Source organism: Salvelinus namaycush, chromosome 12 (genome assembly GCF_016432855.1).
Source record: "Salvelinus namaycush isolate Seneca chromosome 12, SaNama_1.0, whole genome shotgun sequence".
Taxonomy (NCBI): Eukaryota; Metazoa; Chordata; class Actinopteri; order Salmoniformes; family Salmonidae; genus Salvelinus; species Salvelinus namaycush.
In genome coordinates this window covers 33614337-33633138 of record NC_052318.1, presented here as the reverse complement: position 1 = coordinate 33633138, position 18802 = coordinate 33614337, and the positions used below count along the sequence as shown (strand labels likewise).

Here is an 18802-nt window from a genome sequence, read left to right as displayed (position 1 = left end):
GGCCTAGCCAGTCTCCAGATCTCAACCCCATAGAAAATCTTTGGAGGGAGTTGAAAGTCCGTGTTGCCCAGCAACAGCCCCAAAACATCACTGCTCTAGAGGAGATCTGCATGGAGGAATGGGCCAAAATACCAGCAACAGTGTGTGAAAACCTTGTGAAGACTTACAGAAAACGTTTGACCTCTGTCATTGCCAACAAAGGGTATATAACAAAGTATTGAGAAACTTTTGTTATTGACCAAATACTTATTTTCCACCATAATTTGCAAATAAATTCATTAAAAATCCTACAATGTGATTTTCTGGATTTTTTTTTCTCTCATTTTGTCTGTCATAGTTGAAGTGTACCTATGATGAAAATGACAGGCCTCTCTCATATTTTTAAGTGGGAGAACTTGCACAATTGGTGGCTGACTAAATACTTTTTTGCCCCACTGTATATGTCCCAATTTGAGTGGAGTCTCCCCCTTCTCTCTAAACATTACATATTTATTACTAGGCAGGAAGTTAAGTGATGCAGGAAATAAACTGTTCCTTCTCCCTTAATGTGACCTGACCTCGGCCCCCCATTCCTCACTAAACCACATCTCTCCATCAGTGCCTGCCAACATGTGATTGCCTTTCCTTTACTCAGTACATTCCAGCTTAATTGCCTCCACCATATACATTCTTCCTACAGATATTAACTTCTGGTGTAGAAACCAGACTATGGCACTCAATATTTCAATAGGATAGATACCTGATAATTAACAATATTTAAAGTTTAGGAGTCAGAACCCAGAACCCATCAATAGGTATTAAAGAAAGAAGGACTCTGTATGATTCTATCCAGGTATTAAAGAAGGACTCTGTATGATTCTATCCAGGTATTAAAGAAGGACTCTATGATTTTTTTCCCTCTAAGTGTAGGGGAAGAGGCAGTTGAATCAGTCTCAGCTTTTGCTTATCTGTACATCATTGCATGTTGTCAATGTTGAACTCTGAACAATGTCCATTCTGTTTCCCTCGCAGCACCAAAGCCATCAAAGAGAGGGATGACAAAGAAAAGAGTGGGAAGGAGAAAAAAGAGAAGAAGGAGAAGACTCCAGGCAGCACTCCAGAGACGAAGGGGGAGAGCCGGCGGGAGAAGCAGAGGGACGAGAGGGGAGCAGCCGGCAAGGAGGAGCGGGCGCCACGCGAGGGTAAGGAGAAGACGCCCAAGGCAGACCGGGACAAGCAGAAGGCGGAGGAGAAGAGCAGCAAAGAGGACAACAAAGCCAAGGCCGGCAACGGAGAGCCAAAGGAGCTGTCCAGGGAGCGCGACACTGGAGCCAAGGAGTCCAAGACTAAGGAGAAGGGAGGAGACCAGAGTAAGGAGAAGGCAGGAGACAGGAGTGCTGTGTCCGGGTCCCTCAAGTCTCCAGTTCCCCGATCTGAATCTGCTGAATCTGAGAGGGGTAAGCAGCCTGACCGCCAACACTGGCTCTGCACTTATACTGTTTCTGCTGATTGGCAGTGGGTAATCACAGCTACTAGTTTGAATGTTGAAATGAGAACTCAATTTAATCCTCTTGTTTTTTTTTCAGATCACAAAAGGCGAAAAGTCGATACCCACTCTTCACCATCCCACTCTTCCTCTGTTAAGGTTAGTATGGCCTGAGGAAAGCTGAGCCCGTGTTTCTTCCCTTTCCGCCGGAGCGTTCCCAACTGTTGCGTGTTCCATCGGCCCTCAAGATCACCGAGGAGAGTTCTCATACACACAGGAAAGCCCCGTCTGGCATCCCCTTCGTAAACCATGGGAGTTTGGAAAGAATTCCATTTGGACTTTTCCTTAATATATTTCCTGATTGGGGATAATCATCAAGGACTTAGCCAAGAGAATAATGTATATATCGATTATTTGAAATATAAATTTATTTTAATGTGAAGGAAAGCAGTAAAAGTGCCTTGGAGAAGAGAGGAATTTTTGTGTTTCTATATTCCCCACCCTTTTTCTCTTTTTGAGAGCAATATTTTTCGTCAAGTAAAATTGCTTCCAAAGTCATGAGATTTTTCGTTTTTTTGCTGGCAAAGCTGAGAAGATTTATTTAGATTTTTCCCCGTGTAAGATCCCCTGGTATTTTTCCCGTTCAAAATGGCACCCAAGATTAAGAGTTTTTCCCCCCATTTTCTGCAAGCTGAGAAGATTTCTTGGTTGAAATGGCGTGACATGTTTTTCTTTTCCTTTGAATCTGCGGGAATCCAGCGGGGGGGGCTGAGTCCGGAGTCGCACAGTGTCTTCAGAAGAAGTCTCAGTATCTGCTGTTAGCTCTGATCTGTTAAAACAGCCCGCATGCAGCCTCAGTCTGTACCTACGCTTCCACTCAAGATGTGTATGCAGTCAGTCGCTCCTGTGGCCCCCCCTACAACCACCAACCCCCCACCTCAACACCCCTCAGCACCTTGTTGCACGCGCAGTGGGAACCCCAGGCACCACCAGCACCCAGGCCCACAGAGAGCAAGAGAGAAGAGCCAGAGCCTCAGTTTTGCACCAGCCAAAAGTACAGGAGGAAAATAAAGCCTGCATACCGTCACAGAAAGTACGAGAGGGAGAGAGAAAGTGTGGGCGAAGCCTTCTGGATCTGCTGGAGCGTTGCCTAAACCGCTTGAAGCTTGTGATAGGTCTTAATGTTTACTACCAACCAGAGAGATAGGCTCCCTGTGTCTTATCCATTCTCAACTGTAAGTGACAACAACAGAGTGCTAAAACCTAGGAGAGCAGAGCACACATGAAATTTAATTCATTTGTCAGATACACACACTCAGTTCAGTTGTTTTGTAGTTTTACACCACATGCACTATAAACAGTGTTCTGTAGGCCTCTTTGAGATGCTGCATTTAATTCCAGACAATTTTTTGTAGAAATAAAATCACACACACTTTCATCTCACTTCTCAGGGTTTTTCTAATATAAAGCTGATGAGATGACCCCTGTTAAAGATAAATGAACTCTCCTCTCTGTTAATAACCTTGTGAAAGCCTTAGTCCTTGAAGGTCAAGGGGGAAGGAAGTGTGACGTCGGTCCGTCCAGCCCCTGAAACCCCCGTCCTCCTGACTCACCTGACCTGCTGTCTGACAACCCCCCCAGCTCATCTGTCATCTCCATTCATTCCTACAGGACAATAGCAACGAACCCAAGGACTCTGCATCCAAGGTTTGGACTCCTCCTAAACATTACTCTATCACTATTCACCTTGACTGTTATCTTCATTCTCTTTCTCCAAGTGCCATGAGGAGGGGGTCAGTTAGAAGGACTTTGATGATTACACTTATTGAATGTGAAAATGTACCATTTTGCAGACAGTGTCCAAATAAATCTGACTTGCATAAGAAGTCATTGCTGAATAGTGAAACCTGAGATATCACCTTAGATCAGGCTTGCCTGTTTAAGTCCACTCTGTACCAGGCAGCCAGACCTCCACACTAAATGTTGATGTGTTCAGTGTAGTCATGGGAAAGATTAGAGAGACTGTCCAGGACGGCAGACTGTTGTATGAAAAGGTCCTGATTGTGCCACCGGGGAGAAGAGACAGGGAAAGGGCAGAGTTTTAAGCAGGCGGCGTTTCTTCCTCTGCCTGTGATCACCTTCTAAGGCCGTCTCTGATGCCTGCCCAGGCGGAGGCTCATTAGCTATGCGTGTGATGTGCTGTGAAAACACTGAGAAAAAGAGAGTAATCCTCTATTGAGCCCACATTACGGACCTGTCTCTCTAGTTCTCTCTCTCACACGCCTTCATCCACCCGCCTCTGTTCCATATTGATTTCTGATAGACGTTTAAAGCAAAACATTAATTGTCTTTATTAAACTCTAGGTTTTTTGAGCTTGTTTTAAGACCAAAGCCTGCCATTCCTTTTCAGCACCTAAACCCCTATAAGCCTTAGTCCATATGTGTTGGGTTCTTCTCACATCAGTAGCCATAGCTCAGTTGTTCCTCTGTCTAGATTCTCCCTCTCTCCCCCTGCAGACAGAGCTAGAGATGGTCAGATGAATCATTCATACAGCAGGTACACGGTTGGCTTGTTAAATTTGTATCGAGTTAGACAGCAGCACAGATAGCAGTGCTCTGCTGTCAGCGGACAGTGCTAGTCTGCTATTTTGATCTACCGCCCACGGTCCAGACTCACATCCCCGTTCTACATGGTTCACTGTGAAGTTATTGGGATGATGTTAATGCTCTCTTGATAGAGCTGCAGTCACTGCTGACCTGGTTATTGAGGAGGGAGATGTTTGGTGTTTGTTTGGGGTCTGAATACTGATGATGATAGACCTTACTTCTCCTCTGACCACCGAGTTAGAGAGAGAGTTTAACTTTGACACTACAATCTTGTTAAAATGTTCCTGATGTTCCATTGTACTACACTGAACAAAAACATAAACGCAACATGTAAAGTGTTGGTCTCATGTTTAATGAGCTGAAATAAAAGGCACCAGAAATATTACATACGAACAAAATGTTTTCTCAATTTCTCACCTGAGAGGTGTGGTATATCAAGAAGCTGATTAAACAGCATGATTATTACACAGATGCACCTTGTGTAACCGAAAGGTTGCTGGATCGCATCTCCGAGCTGACAAGGTAAAAATCTGTCGTTCTGCTCCTGAGCAAGGCCGTTAACCCACTGTTCCCCGGCCGCCGAAGACGTGGATGTTGATTAAGGTACCCCCCCCGCACCTCTGATTCAGAGGGGTTGGGTTAAATGCGAAAGACACATTTCAGTTGAAGGCATTGTTGTACAACTGACTAGGTATCCACCTTTCCCCTTTGCTGGGGACAATCAAATGCCACTGTAAAAGGTGCAGTTTTGTCAACAACACAATTCCACAGATATCTGAAGATTTGAGGGAGTGTGCATTTGGCATGCTGACTACAGGAATGTCCACCAGAACTTTTGCCAGCAAATTAAAGGTTAATTTCTCAACCATAAGCCGCCTCCAACATCGTTTTACAGAATTTGGCAGTACATCCAACCAGCCTCACCACCACAGACCACGTGTAACCACGCCAGCCCAGGACTTCCACATCCGGCTTCTTCACCTGCGGGATCATCTGAGACCAGCCACTCAGACAGCTGATGAAACTGGGCTTGCAATACTGAAGAATTTCTGCACAAACTGTCAGAAACCATCTCAGGGAAGCTCATCTGAGTGCTCGTCGTCCTCACCAGGGTCTTGAACTGACTACAGTTCGGCTTCATAACCGACTTCAGTGGGCAAATACTCACCTTTGATGGTCACTGGCACACTGGAGAAGTGTGCTCTTCACGGATGAATCCCGGTTTCAACTGTACCGGGCAGATGGCAGACGTGTGGGTGAGCGGTTTGTTGATGTCAACGTTGTGATCAGAGTGCCCCATGGTGGCAGTGGGGTTATGGTATGGGCAGGCATAAGCTACGGACAACGAACACAATTAGCATTTTTTCGATGGCGATTTGAATGCACAGAGATACCATGACGAGATTCTGAGGCCCATTGTCGTGCCATTCATCTGCTGCCATCACCTCATATTTCAGCTTGATGCAAGGCCCCATGTCGCAAAGATCTGTACTCAATTCCTGGATGCTGAAAATGTCCCAGTTCTTCCGTGGCCTCCATACTCAACAGACATGTCACCCATTGAGCATGTTTGGGATGCTCTGGAGCGACGCTGTACGACAGCGTGTTCCAGTTCCCGGCAATATCCAGCAACTTTGTACAGCCATTGAAGAAGAGTGGGACAACATTCCACAGGCCACAGTCAACAGCCTGATCAACTCTATGCAAAGGAGATGTGTCGCACTGCATGAGGCAAATGGTGGTCACACCAGATACTGACTAGTTTTCTGATCTACGCCCCTACCTTTTTTAAAGATATCTTATCAATTTATTTAAAATGACTGATTTCCTTATATTAACTATAACTTTTTCTATGCGTTTCCTAGTGATTTTCCTCCAGGAACGGTCAGCCACCTAGCGGTTCATTTATATGATCAGCAACACATAGTATGTACAGGGTCTGCCTCGGCATATGGACTTATATTTTAAAGTTATTGGCTTGGTAATAGGCACACACACACTGAGGAGAACAGGCAGATTTCAGCACACACATTTCAAGGTATCCTCCAGTAAATGCACAATGCCATACAATGTATATAAAAAAATATATATATATATTTTAGTCTGTGTTTGATTTGTATGCTCATTCCTTACAGCACCACATCACCTACAATTCGGTCGCGCGGTCCAAGAGCAGAGAGAGGGAGACGGACAAGAAAGAGTCAGAGAATACCCGGGGCCGTTCCAAAGAGAAGAAGACCGAAGACAAAGACCGAAAGGACAGGAAGAGAGTGAGTATTTGAGAGAGCAAGGGAGAGATTTAAAGGTGGACTTCAATGTTGTGTTCTTATCTGATATGGTGCTTGCTCTCATCTTGATTTGATATAGAACTTAAAAGCCAACTACTTCTAACTTATATGTTATAGTTTTGCATAGATTGTCAAGACTGGTGAGATTCTTATGGTTGACCGTCCTTAAAGTACCCCCCCAGAGGAAGTTGTTGCTGCGATTTTGACTTAATTTCCTGTCCTAGAGAGTTTAGGTTCCACCTCAGAAGAAGTCAGTCCATGCTCATGGTTCTCACAGGGGAAGTGAAATGATGGGCTATAATGACTTGGCTCATGATCATTCGCACCTCAAATGACATGACTTCAGAAAGTATTCAGACCCCTTGAAAGCCTGAATTTAAAATGGATTAAATGGAGATTGTGTCACTGGTCTACACAATACCCCATGTCAACGTGGAGTTATGTTTTTAGACAGGTTTACGAATTAATAAAAAATGAAAAGTTGAAATGTCTTCAGTCAGTAAGTTTTCAACCCATTTGTTATGGCAAGCCTAAATAAGTTCAGGAGTAAACATTTGCTTAACAAGTTCCATAATAAGTTGCATGGACTCAAGTTGTGTGCAATAGTAGTGTTTAACATTATTTAAATGACTACCTTATCTCCATCCCACACACATAATTTTCTACCGAGCAGTAAATTTCAAACACAGATTCAACCACAAAAGACCAGGGAGGTTTTCCTATGGTTTGCAAAGAAGGGCACATATTGGTAGATGGATTTTTTTTAAAGCAGACATTGAATATCCCTTTCAGTATGGTGTAGTTATAAACATTACATTTTGGATGGTGTATCAATACAGCCAGTCACTACAAAGATAGACACCCTTCCTAACTCAGTTTCCGGAGAGGAAGGAAACCGCTCAGGGATTTCACCATGAGGCCAACATTTTGGTTTAATGGCTGTGATAGGAGATAGAACATTGTAGTTACTCCACAATACTAACATAAATTACAAAGTGAAAAGAAGGAAACCTGTACAGAATAAAAAATATTCCAAAACATGCATCCCGTTTGCAATAAGGCACAAAGTAATACTGCAAAGAAATTAACTTTTTGTCCTGAATACAAAGCGTTATGTTTGGGGCAAATCCAACAACACATCACTGAGTTACCACTCTTCATATTTTCAAGAATGGTGGTGGCTGCATCATGTTATGGGTATGCATGTTATCGGCAAGGACTAAGGAGTTTTTTAGGCTTGAAAGAAACGGAATAGAGCTAAGCACAGAGGAAAACCTAGTTCAGTCTGCTTTCCAACAGACATTGGGAGACAAATTCACCTTTCAGCAGGCCAATAACCTAAAACACAAGGCCAAATATACACTGGAATTGCTTACCAAGATGACTTTGAATGTTCCTGTGGCCTAGTTACAGCTTTGACTTAAATTAGCTTGAAAATCTATGGCAAGACTTGACTATGGCTGTCCAAAAATGGTAAATGGAGCTTGACTCATAAAAAATAAAAATAAACATTTTGAAAAAAAGAATAATAGGGAAATATTGTACAATCCAGGCGTACAAAGCTCTTAGAGACTTAGCCAGAACAGACTCCCAGCTGTAATCGCTGCCAAAGGTGATTCTAACTTGTATTGACTCACGGGGTTGAATAGTTATCTAATCAAGATATATTAGTGTTTTCTATTTTCCTTTTATTTAAAAAAACATTTATTTTTCTCCCACATTGTAAGACAACAAAATGTGGGAAAAGTAATGGGGTGTGAATACTTTCAGAAGGCACTGTAACTATATGTTCCTTGAATTTTCTTCTTGGTGGCTTTTCATTATCTGCCTGTTCATTATCTGGATAGACACTTATGGTACTATATTTATTTCTCAACTTTCCTAATATTAAGCGCATTGCTTATCTTTACAACAGGAGTATAGCCTACCTGGCTGGTATGAAAATTAACCATGAAAAAAGCGTCCTGCCCCTGTTTCGAGACAGGTGCATGATAATGGTCCATTCTAAATCAAAACAAATTTCACACATATTATTTAGTAAATGTAAAGACAAGATTAAATCAAGAATAGTGTGATAGGTGACAGTATTAGCCTATCACTTGTGAGTTATATATTATCACTTGTGAATGATGCCCAGTTTAAGGCAAGAAGCAATGTATTTTTTTGCGACTTTTTCGAATCATAGTCGCACGCTTCATGTAGCCTGTTTTGATAAGGTTTGTATCACAACTAAAGATGCCAAATAACTTCTTAATATTAAGCACATTAATCCGCTTTAAATGGGTTGTAGAGCCTAACTGCAGCGTGTGAGTTTCAAGGTTGTGGAAGATAATTTTCACCATAAAAAAATGCACCTTTATAATAAAAGCATTACATGCATAATTGCATTTGCGGTCACTTTAGATAATGGTGTTTTACGCTAATTGTTACTTTCGCGCTTATAGCCTACTGCCATGTGCGCATTGCTGCATTTATCATGTGAAGAAATAGCTTAATAGCTTATCAACATTTTAAGCTAAATGTTCTGATCTGTTGCGTCAGCCTCACAGCCTCATTGATGCTAGTGGTTGTATTCATTTGGGATCTATCGCATCCCACAACTGTCCCAGACTATGTTTGGAATATTTATTTCTCGCACAGAATATAATAGGTTGGCCTCCTGAGTGGCGCAGCAGTTTAAGGCACTGCATCACAGCGCTTGAGGCGTCACTATAGGCCCAGGTTCGATCCCGGCTGTGACCGGTCGACCCATGAGCCAGCGCACAATTGGCCCAGCGTCGTCGGAGTAAGGGGAGGTTTTGGCCGGCCGGGATTTCCTTGTCCAATCGCGACCTAGTGACTCCTTGTGGCGGGCCGGGTGCCTGCGAGCTGACTTTAGTCGCCAGCTGAAGGTGTTTACTCTGACACATTGGTGCGGCTGGCTGCTGGGTTAAGCGAGCAGTGTGTCAAGAAGCATTGCGGCTTGGCAGGGTTGTGTTTCGGCTCTCGACGTTCGCCTCTGTAGGGGAGTTGCAGGGGAGTTGTAGGGGAGTTGCAGCGATGGGACAAGACTAACTACCAATTTGGATACCACGAAAGGGAGAGAAAAAAATGGTCAAGAAAAAAACCTTGTGAACTTTAGAGGATCGTAGAATGACATAGGTTAGTGCTTTTGCTGTTCGTTAGGCCGACTCACCTTGTTGGCTGATGAAAATGTTGACAGTTCTTCTAATATCTTCAATATGCACCTCGGAATTGGATATGGAAGCGCGCAGTTGCGTCCCCAATGTGTCCGTATTCACTTGTAGCCTGTGAGAGAGACCCGATCACCTGATGGAGAGCCGTGTGAGTGAGATGAGAGGTGCTTCGGAGCAGGCAGCACTCAGGGAGAAGGGCTCGAAAAGGCATGGATTTTTTTGGGGGGTGCATTATGGCCACACAGGGGATGCCGCCGGGAAATTTGAGGCATTATCAAGTGCTTCTCAAAAAACATCAGTCGCATCATGCAGCCTTACAATGTATTAAAAATCAAAACATATAGCCCAACTTTTGTAGAACAATTACAGTTATATTAATAACTAAATTAAGCATGTGGGAATACCTATTTCTTTGTTAACCTTTCAACACAGAATAGTCGCATGTGCGCACTCCCTCAAATCTTTTAGAGAAAATATGCTTTCTATTTTATTCAGTTTTGTTCATTTCTATTCTTCATACTATAAAATAATGTCACGGAATTCTAAGCAAATCTTGTCTGCTAAATGAGCTAGTGTAGCCCACAGCCATATGGCATAGCCAGATCAAGACCTAACATAAGGACAACTCAGAGTATGCTATTCTGTTCTTCTAAAATAGACTACATTTTCTTCATGTCATGCTTCTTTAGACCTGTCTAAAATAAATAATGGATTTATTGTGAAGGTGTAGGCTATATTACATGAATTTATTAGACGTTTCATAATGTAGATGTTCCAAAGGTCTGCATCAGTGGCTTGTAGGGTTAGGGTTAGAGACGCTAAATGTGGAGACGCTAAATGTGTTTGTTAATTAACGGTCAATTACCGACAGTTATTTGCTTGACCGCCACATCCCTGCTGGTGTGGGCATTTTAATTATTTTACATCTTTTTTTAGGACCATGTGACCACTGACCGTGAGATGAGCCTAGAATCCAAACGCAGAAAAGATGAAAATGGAACCAGTAAGTTATCTCCCTGTACATAACAACCATAGATTAAAACTTAAATATGGATACGATCAATATTCATGCTGGGTTCTTCCTCTTCTCGCCCAGATTCCTCCAACAAACACAGCAAGAGCGCCAGTCCCTCCTCAGACTCCCCGGTCTCGGCTGACAAAGAGAAGACCAAGAGGTCCAAGTCCTCCAGCAAGGAAAAGGGAGAGTCTGCTAAACCTGAGAGAAACTCTTCCGGGGGCAAGAAGGTACGTAGTACTGCCCTTGTCCTGGACCCTAGCAGAACACAACACAGTGTTCCCGGGGAGGGGCCGTAGTCTCTCATAGTTTTTTTGTTTTTGTTGCTGCTCAGTCAAAGCGGTTAAGCTGTTTTTGTACAGCTTCTCTGGCCCTTTTAAATAAGTAAAGAAACTGGGCTGCTGCTGCAGATTAATAATTGAACCAGCACCAACATCACATATGTGCATATAGGAACTATTGGCCAAATGTGCTGTACATACATAGTTTGTAGCCAACACATTGGTGCCCCGGTGTACTCTGTGCCACTGGTGGCAGTAATGATGTTTTGATTGACATGTGTGTTTCCTGTCTGCTGTTAAAGGAGTCTAGGCATGACAAAGACAAACCTGACAAGAAGGAGAAGAGGGACAGCAGCGGCGGAAAGGAAGAGAAAAAACAATATCCTTAAATGTTTTGAGTAACGCTTTAAAACTGAAATTATGGAATTAACTTCTGGAGCCCTAGTATTTGGTGTAATGAGTACTGTATATATTTTAATTTAATTTATTCAAGGCAACGACCAGCACAAAATATTGTGTCTTTAAAGAAACGGCTATTATCTCACAGGGGCATGTTTATTACCCAACTACCTTGTGCTAGATTTTCTGTTGATCTTTGTAGTAGGTATCCAACAAGTGAAATTAAGGAAAAGGTTTTCCTTAATGGTGGTACTCATAAGTCCTCCGACAAGCACAGATAATGTGTTCTAGGTCAGTCAGCGAAGGTAAGTAGTAATGGAATATTACACTGAACAAAAATATAAACGCAACGTGCAACAATATAAAGATTTTACTGAGTTACAGTTCATATAAGGAAATCAGTCAATTGAAATAAATTCATTAGCCCCTAATCTATGGATTTCACATATGTATCTGTTGGTCACAGATACCCTAAAAAAAATAAGTAGGGGTGTGGATCAGAAAACCAGTCAGTATCTGGTGTGACTACCATTTGCCTCATGCAGTGGGACATCTCCTTTGCATAGAGTTGATCAGGCTGTTGATTGTGGCCTGTGGAATGTTTTCCCACTCTTCAATGGTTGTGCGAAATTGCTGGATATTGTCAGGAACTGGAACACGCTGTCATACTCGTCGATCCAGAGCATCCCAAACTTGCTCAATGGGTGACATGTCTGTTGAGTATGCAGGTCATGGAAGAACTGGGACATTCTCAGCTTCCAGGAATTGTGTACAGATCCTTGCGACATGGAGCCATGCATTATCATGCTGAAATAAGAGGTGATGGCAGCGGATGAATGGCACAACAATGGGCCTCAGGAGCTCGTCACGGTATCTCTGCATTCAATCCGCTCGCCCACACGACGCCGTCTTCCAGGTATAGTTGAAACCGGGATTCATCTGTGAAGAGCTCACTTCTCCAGCGTGCCAGTGGCCGTTGAAGTTGAGCATTTGTCCACTGAAGTGGGTTACGACACCAAACTGCAGTCAGGTCAAGACCCTGGTGAGGACGACGAGCACGCTGAGATGGTTTCTGACAGTTTGTGCAGAAATTCTTTGGTTGTGCAAACCCACAATTTCATCAGCTGTCTGGGTGGCTGGTCTCAGACGATCCCGCAGATGAAGAAGCCTGATGTGGAGGTCCTTGGCTGGCGTGGTTACATGTGGTCTGCGGCTGTGACGCCAGCTGGGCGTACTGCCAAATTCTCTAAAACAACGTTATGGTAGGGAAATGAACATAAAATTCTCTGGCAACAGCTCTAGTGGACATTCCTGCAGCCAGCATGCCAATTGCACACTCCCTCAAACTTGAGTTATCTCTGGCATTGTGTTGTGTGACACAACTGTACATTTTAGTGTGGCCTTTTATTGTCCCCAGCACAAGGTGCACTTGTGTAATGATCATGCTGTTCAATCAGCTTCTTGATATGCCACACCTATCAGTTCGGTGGATTATCTTGGCAAAGGAAAATACTCATTAACAGGGATGTAAACTAATTTGTGCCCAAAAATGCTTTTTGAACATTTCTGGGATATTTTATTTCAGCTCATGAAAAATGGGACCAACACTTTACATGATGCGTTTATAATTTTGTTCAGTATAATTGAGAAATTAATTTACATCATCCCAATTTAACATTATTACCTTTGACTTTCAAATGTTTGTGTGATTTGGTCAGTGTCTAAAACGTATCTTATTTCTTCCTCTCCTTCCTTTCCCTCCCCTTCCCATCTGTGGGCTGCAGCAGACCTGGAGAAGCCGTGCTTTTAACCCAGACAGTCACCCTCCCTCATCCTGTACCACGTTGTTAACTAGTGCTCTATTTTCTCTGCCTTGTTCATTCTGAGAGGAGGCCGCATCTCAAATGTTACTCTCATTTCTGCCTGTGTTGTTTCTGTTGTAACTGCCCGCAAGTCATGTTAGTTGTAGTGTTTGGAACTTACAGATCTATTCTTCTTTTTTTCGTTTCAGTAACCAGGTATTATTATCATTTTTTTTACTTTTGAATATTGGCACAATGTGCTATTCAAATCACAAAATGATATTCTACTCAGAAAGAAAACTGGTAACTGTATTAAACGCTCTCTTGAAATCATCAGGTCATACATTCGATAATCATAAACGCTTGATGAAAAAATGCACCTGTTTTGTGTTGTCAGGTTCCTCCCCTACGGCTTGTTTTATTGGCATTAATAGACACTCTCCATATTTGCTTTTGCCTCATTTAGGGTTACATGTCTATTTATTTCTCCTTTTTATCCAAGCAAGTCTTTAGGCAAAGATTGAGTGAAATGATACAAATGACCAGTTTGTATATTATGTGTACAATAATAAAGAAGGTAACATGTAAGTCATGTCATATCTGTTATGTTTATTTTTTGATGTCCCCTTGCTATGTCCATTATGTGATTGTGTGTTATCAGGTTTTTAAATCATTTGTAAAATGACAGTTACTCCTTGAAGCAAATATAATTGTAAAAATGTCAAAGCTTTGTACTCCAAATACAAATGTTTCAGAAACAACTTTTTGGAGTTTTTATCTGCTGTACTTGACAAGTGTATGCTTTTTTTTAACTAATAAATGATAGTTTTCCTAGTGAGCCATTCGTGTCTGGTGTTCTTTCTTTTTTTTTTACTAGGGTTATGTGCCATTCCACATCACTTCTTACAGTTAAGCTGACGTAACAGACTGTTCAGTAGGTCAGCTGCTGATATACTACAGTTCTAAAATCAAGTATTTACTCAAAAGTATTGCCTTCTACATTGACACAACTCTAGACTTCCTCTAAGTTAGAGAGTGTCAAGTTCCCACACTGAAATTGTCCACAGAGAAAGCTCTAAACTTTGCACAAAGAGAAATCTCCAGTGTTCAGCAGGGCTATACAGCCTTATAGGGAATGCTGCTACAGTTTATTTTCTGATATGTACAGAAAGCTCTTAAATACATTACAAATGTATTAGTCTAGTGTTCAGACAAGGCTTCCAGTCTTGTTGATACTTTACAGTGGAAAGCATTCTCTTGTTCCTCTTTCCCTCAGTGTTTTAGCTTGGTTGTAAATCATACATGAGTTATTTGGCTTTACATTATTTATCACACAAAAGCCCCAGACCAACTTCTGTCCAGTCTGGCAATCCTGCTATTTTATACCTGGCTGGCAAGGCACTCTGCTATTCCTCTATACTGGAAATACCCCTTTCTCACTGGAAATATTCTTTGCAATATAGTGCATTGTCATGAAATAATTGCTCACATATACCATTTGACTGTACGTCAGGGCAATCCATATTGATTGTCCATATTGCGTTATTCTCTGCCCGTTTCAAGATAATGCTTGGAGGCTGGCAAGTTGGCTGGGTAAATGAACATATTTCCTGGTTTCTTCCTGTGTGATATGTGGTGCAGTATGATTGCTGGAGATATGAGGATGATGAAATATATTGTTCCTGTATGACAAAGAATACCATTCATTATCTTAAGAATATTCCAAAATAACCCATTTTAAATCCGTTTTTATTTACAAAATGTAATAAAATTCTTTGTACAGGACCTCACTAACAAGGTTCAGTATGTCCACACATGCAGTTCTTGTTATCACTATGCAGCTTGGCAGTTTTCTCATTGCTGCGGTGCAGTTACAAATAAAAGAACCAAAAGGATCAAATGAGTTCTAAAGTTGAGATTGTTAACTTCCTAGGGTCTGCTTTAGGTTGCAGTTTGGTAAAGCGATCACCAATTCCACATGCATTTTACTTGGGTAAAAATTATGAGAAGCCTTCATTTAATAAAATCAACTAAACAAATATACGTTTCTTAACATTTATGGTCCTCCGTGGTTCATAAAGAATTCTCATATTCATCATCAGTTTTGTCTTGGTATGTCTTCAAAGTGTAGTGGATCACAGTTTTTGCAGAAACATTAAAACATAAATACTCGTTGTATTCTTCTGATCTCTCTCTCTCTCCACTCTCATTGCTCATCATTCACTACATAACCCAATCTCAACAGAAAACAAACGGGTACAAAAAAAGTTATGTAAATTACAACCAGATACAGTGTGCTATTATTTACCCAACATGTTAATATAATATAGAGCTCCCTCTTTAAAGATATCATTGGATTGCATTGCAATAAGACTTACATTTATAAACCTTTTTCCATTTTAATGTGTAAGAAATGTAGCAGATTTTGGTTAGGAGTACTTAAACCTTTTATATATTGTTAAAAGGGGTGTACTGTTTATAACCAAACACGTATTATGCTTGGTACTCCTATACTGTAAATATCCAAGTGTTCTCTACAACTGTTTGTACTCTGTTCAATCAAAAAAAACAATAACAATAAGACACCATATGTGTTTTAAAACTGATCACATCTTCATAAAATCTGTTTTCAATTTAACATTTTTGGCAGTAGTGACAAGTGTGACCCAAGTTAAATATTGCATTTGTTTTCACCAGTCATGTTATGCTGCTGCCATGATAAAATGTCAGTTTGTCCATCAGGCTCTGAGAAAATTGACAGCACCTAAGACCTTTTGAATAACCAATGGTTTCAAATTATGCCAAAAACTTTAAATACAGAATGAGGGTACAATATTGTCATTTTCTATTGATCCTATCCTATTGATTGAAGTTTATCTTAGATTATTATATGACATTGAACATAATTGTATAGTAAAATAGGCAGATGACTAGTACGTTAAATAAAACGGGAAAAAAATTGTAAATGTTTTACCACTAAAATATGCCTGTAAAGGATTGAAATGACTTAAAATGTTCTCTGGGATAAGTTTCTTAATGGCAAGTAATGGCATTTTTTTCGTCAACATAATTAAACAAAAACTTTCCCACGTATATAGATTACAACAGTATCAATGTTTTCTTTCTTTCCTCCCCTATATTATTGTTTGATTCTGTATTTTCAAGTGAACCAAAATGGAGTTGCATTGCTGTGACGCTGAATGCTCCGTAAGGCACTAAGAGAGGCAGGTCCCATATTTCAATAAACAAGTCCTATTGTGTCACTGTCGTTGATTATCGTGCCAGGTTTGGCATCCCAAGATGGGCATTTGTTGACTGGGTTTGGGTCCAAGCTGATGACCATGTCTGTCGCCTCCAGGGTGCCAGCCATTGCGGGTTGTATTCCTCCAGAGTGACTGTACCTTCCTGCAGAGACACCAGCGGAAGGGACAGACTTCAGATCTGTAAAACTGGAATGGGATTTCAAAATGTTTTTTGTGACACTATAAAAGGTTATATTTTTCAGTAATAGGGGAACCTACATAAACATTTGGGTATTTGGGGCCCTTGAAGGCTAGAATTCAACAGCATTCAAAATTTGTATTTGTAGCCTATACTCGACATAAAAATATTATAGAACTACTATACAATACATGCATTACCCATGTTGAAAACATTATCAGCTTATAACATTGTATTGAAATGGCATACAGTTACAGGGTGACACATTCAGAGACACTGCCCAACTGGGACAAAATGTTGGAGACACATACCCCCTAGATTTTAACACTCTCTGTTCCATACACATTATAGCCTTCTCGGTACGTGGCAAAATTCTGGGTGTTTGCCGGAGGAGCTGGTTTAAAATTTTGGGCATTCTTAGCCAGTTTCAGTCTTTTGGTTTCTGCCCGTGACTTATAACAGAACTCTATCAAAGCCACGGTCATAGCCAGCCCTAGCCCTCCAACCAGAATATAGAAGACTCCCGCCACATTGCTCAGGCTTAGAGCACTTGTCTTGTCCTGGGGAAGGTAAAGAACAATGTTAAGAATTTTTTACAGACATTTTGGTTGTGACCTGATCTAACAAGACAGGCAAAATCTCCCAAAGAGGCTTCTGACTCAAATCCAGCTCTAATGTAAACGACACCCCCACTATTAGTCTGTGTTTACACAGGTAGCCCAATTCTGATCCTTTCACTAATTGGCCTTCCGAACAATCAGATCAGCGCTGAAAAAAAGCTGACGTGAAAATCTCTGATGTGATTGGTCAAAAAAATATAATGGGGCTGCCTGTGTAAACACAGCCTAGTGATCTAATGGATTACCCTAACAACTCTGCATGGTTCTATCAACTGTGTAGGCAGTGAATCCCATGGAGACATGCCTACTGTGGGGTAGTACTGAGGTAAACGGCAGAGGCTGACCTGCTGAATGACTTCCCTACAACAGTGGAAAGCTGGGAGCAACTTGGGACTGTCTGGTAGGTCAGTCAACCCTCAACAATAGCAGGAGAGGTGGTTCAACTCTGCAGGTAGTTTATAACATAGCTGGATTGGTGAATGTCGAGAAAAAGGTTTCTTATACCCTACTCTGTAGCTCATTTACGAGGCCACCCTAAAGGAAGGTGGTCAATGTCGTACAGGTCGAAAAACTGTTGATAGGCCCTGACTTCACTATGATACTGTAGTTTTTCAAACGTACCATTATCTGACTGTATCTCACAATTTCAATCAAAGTGGCAAGCTATAGGAATTGTGAATTGAACCATTTTTCTGCTACTAACATCCAAACTTAGATATTGAAATTCATTTATAAGAGTTTTACCATTTGCATTTTAACCCTATGAGTGTGTCCTTTAAAGTGTGTTTTGTAGACTATCATAGGGGAGCCCTGATGTTGGCTACAGGGCATGTGTGTCCTGTCCTATGACTATCTCAGAGGGTTAAATAACTGGTTTATATTAGATCCTTTAACTTCATGAAGTGTGCAAACAAAATCTCCTTATTGTGACATTCCACAGTTCAAACATAACCTTCAGATTCCATCTGATCACTGTATGACCATCTGGAGTTTGAAAGTTAGTTTGTAGTGTATCAGAGTAAGGAAGCTTGAAGTCAAACTGCATAATGTTAATAGATTCAATATACTCAATTAGCACGCAAATAAGCAAGGACACTAATAAACAATATTTCAATAAAAGTTTGGTTAACAAAACTGCAGCATAATGGTTACAATTCAATGGTTGTCATTTGTCTATGGTAAGTATGAATACATATGTAATCTTACATTTTTCCAAGGCATGCTACACCTTTTCAACTATCAATACATACTGTATGTCTAAACTATGTGATGAGATCTTAGGAATAATCATTATCATTATTATAATAGTAATGTAAACACTAATAATGTCGACAGTATTGTGGATAATGAAGTATGTGTAAGGCAAACTATGGGATGGATATTGTTTAGACTGTTTTCACTTGCATTCTATGAAAAGGAAAACAAAAATAAAAAAATTGAAGAAAAAATATATGTTTTTGAAAATGTATGGTATTTACGTATTTGCATATGAACAGTTAGGTCAAAATGCAATTTGCAATCAGTATAAAAAGACCTGCAGCGACTGACCTTACTTCCAGAGTCCTTGGTTCCACATTCACCCTTATCGTACCACCATTTGTTTTTCAGCTTGTCTAAGATGCCTTGTTCACTGAGTTTCAATACGGCAAGGTTTACAGGAGTTCTTCACGTGGGAAATAACATAAATAACATTATATTATGTTATTTT

The 18802-nt window shown here is 41.0% G+C and overlaps 2 protein-coding genes across 12 annotated transcripts in view; one reads left to right on the top strand and one right to left on the bottom strand.

Annotated features, from left to right (window-relative positions):
* Nucleotides 1–13625, top strand: part of LOC120057138 (THO complex subunit 2-like) — a 78159-nt gene extending 64534 nt beyond the window's left edge. For 2 of the 11 annotated variants that reach the window (XM_039005588.1, XM_039005580.1), the window contains 9 exons: nucleotides 1012–1436; nucleotides 1566–1624; nucleotides 3137–3172; nucleotides 6208–6342; nucleotides 10473–10539; nucleotides 10633–10781; nucleotides 11135–11211; nucleotides 11485–11536; nucleotides 13016–13625. In XM_039005588.1, coding sequence (XP_038861516.1) covers nucleotides 1012–1436; nucleotides 1566–1624; nucleotides 3137–3172; nucleotides 6208–6342; nucleotides 10473–10539; nucleotides 10633–10781; nucleotides 11135–11211; nucleotides 11485–11512 — 976 coding nt within the window. In that variant the 3' untranslated portion in view covers nucleotides 11513–11536; nucleotides 13016–13625. Of the gene's footprint in view, nucleotides 1–1011; nucleotides 1437–1565; nucleotides 1625–2224; nucleotides 3173–6207; nucleotides 6343–10472; nucleotides 10540–10632; nucleotides 10782–11134; nucleotides 11212–11484; nucleotides 11537–13015 lie in introns of those variants that run through there. The other 9 variants (XM_039005587.1, XM_039005586.1, XM_039005585.1 and 6 more) reach the window with 9 other exon arrangements.
* Nucleotides 13626–16451: 2826 nt separating this feature from the next.
* The window catches only part of LOC120056544 (glutamate receptor 3), a 97402-nt gene continuing 95051 nt past the window's right edge, over nucleotides 16452–18802 (bottom strand). The window contains exons 15-16 of the mRNA XM_039004727.1: nucleotides 16786–17034; nucleotides 16452–16474 (exon numbers count right to left, since the gene is read on the bottom strand). Coding sequence (XP_038860655.1) covers nucleotides 16789–17034 — 246 coding nt within the window. The 3' untranslated portion in view covers nucleotides 16452–16474; nucleotides 16786–16788. The remainder of the gene's footprint in view (nucleotides 16475–16785; nucleotides 17035–18802) is intronic.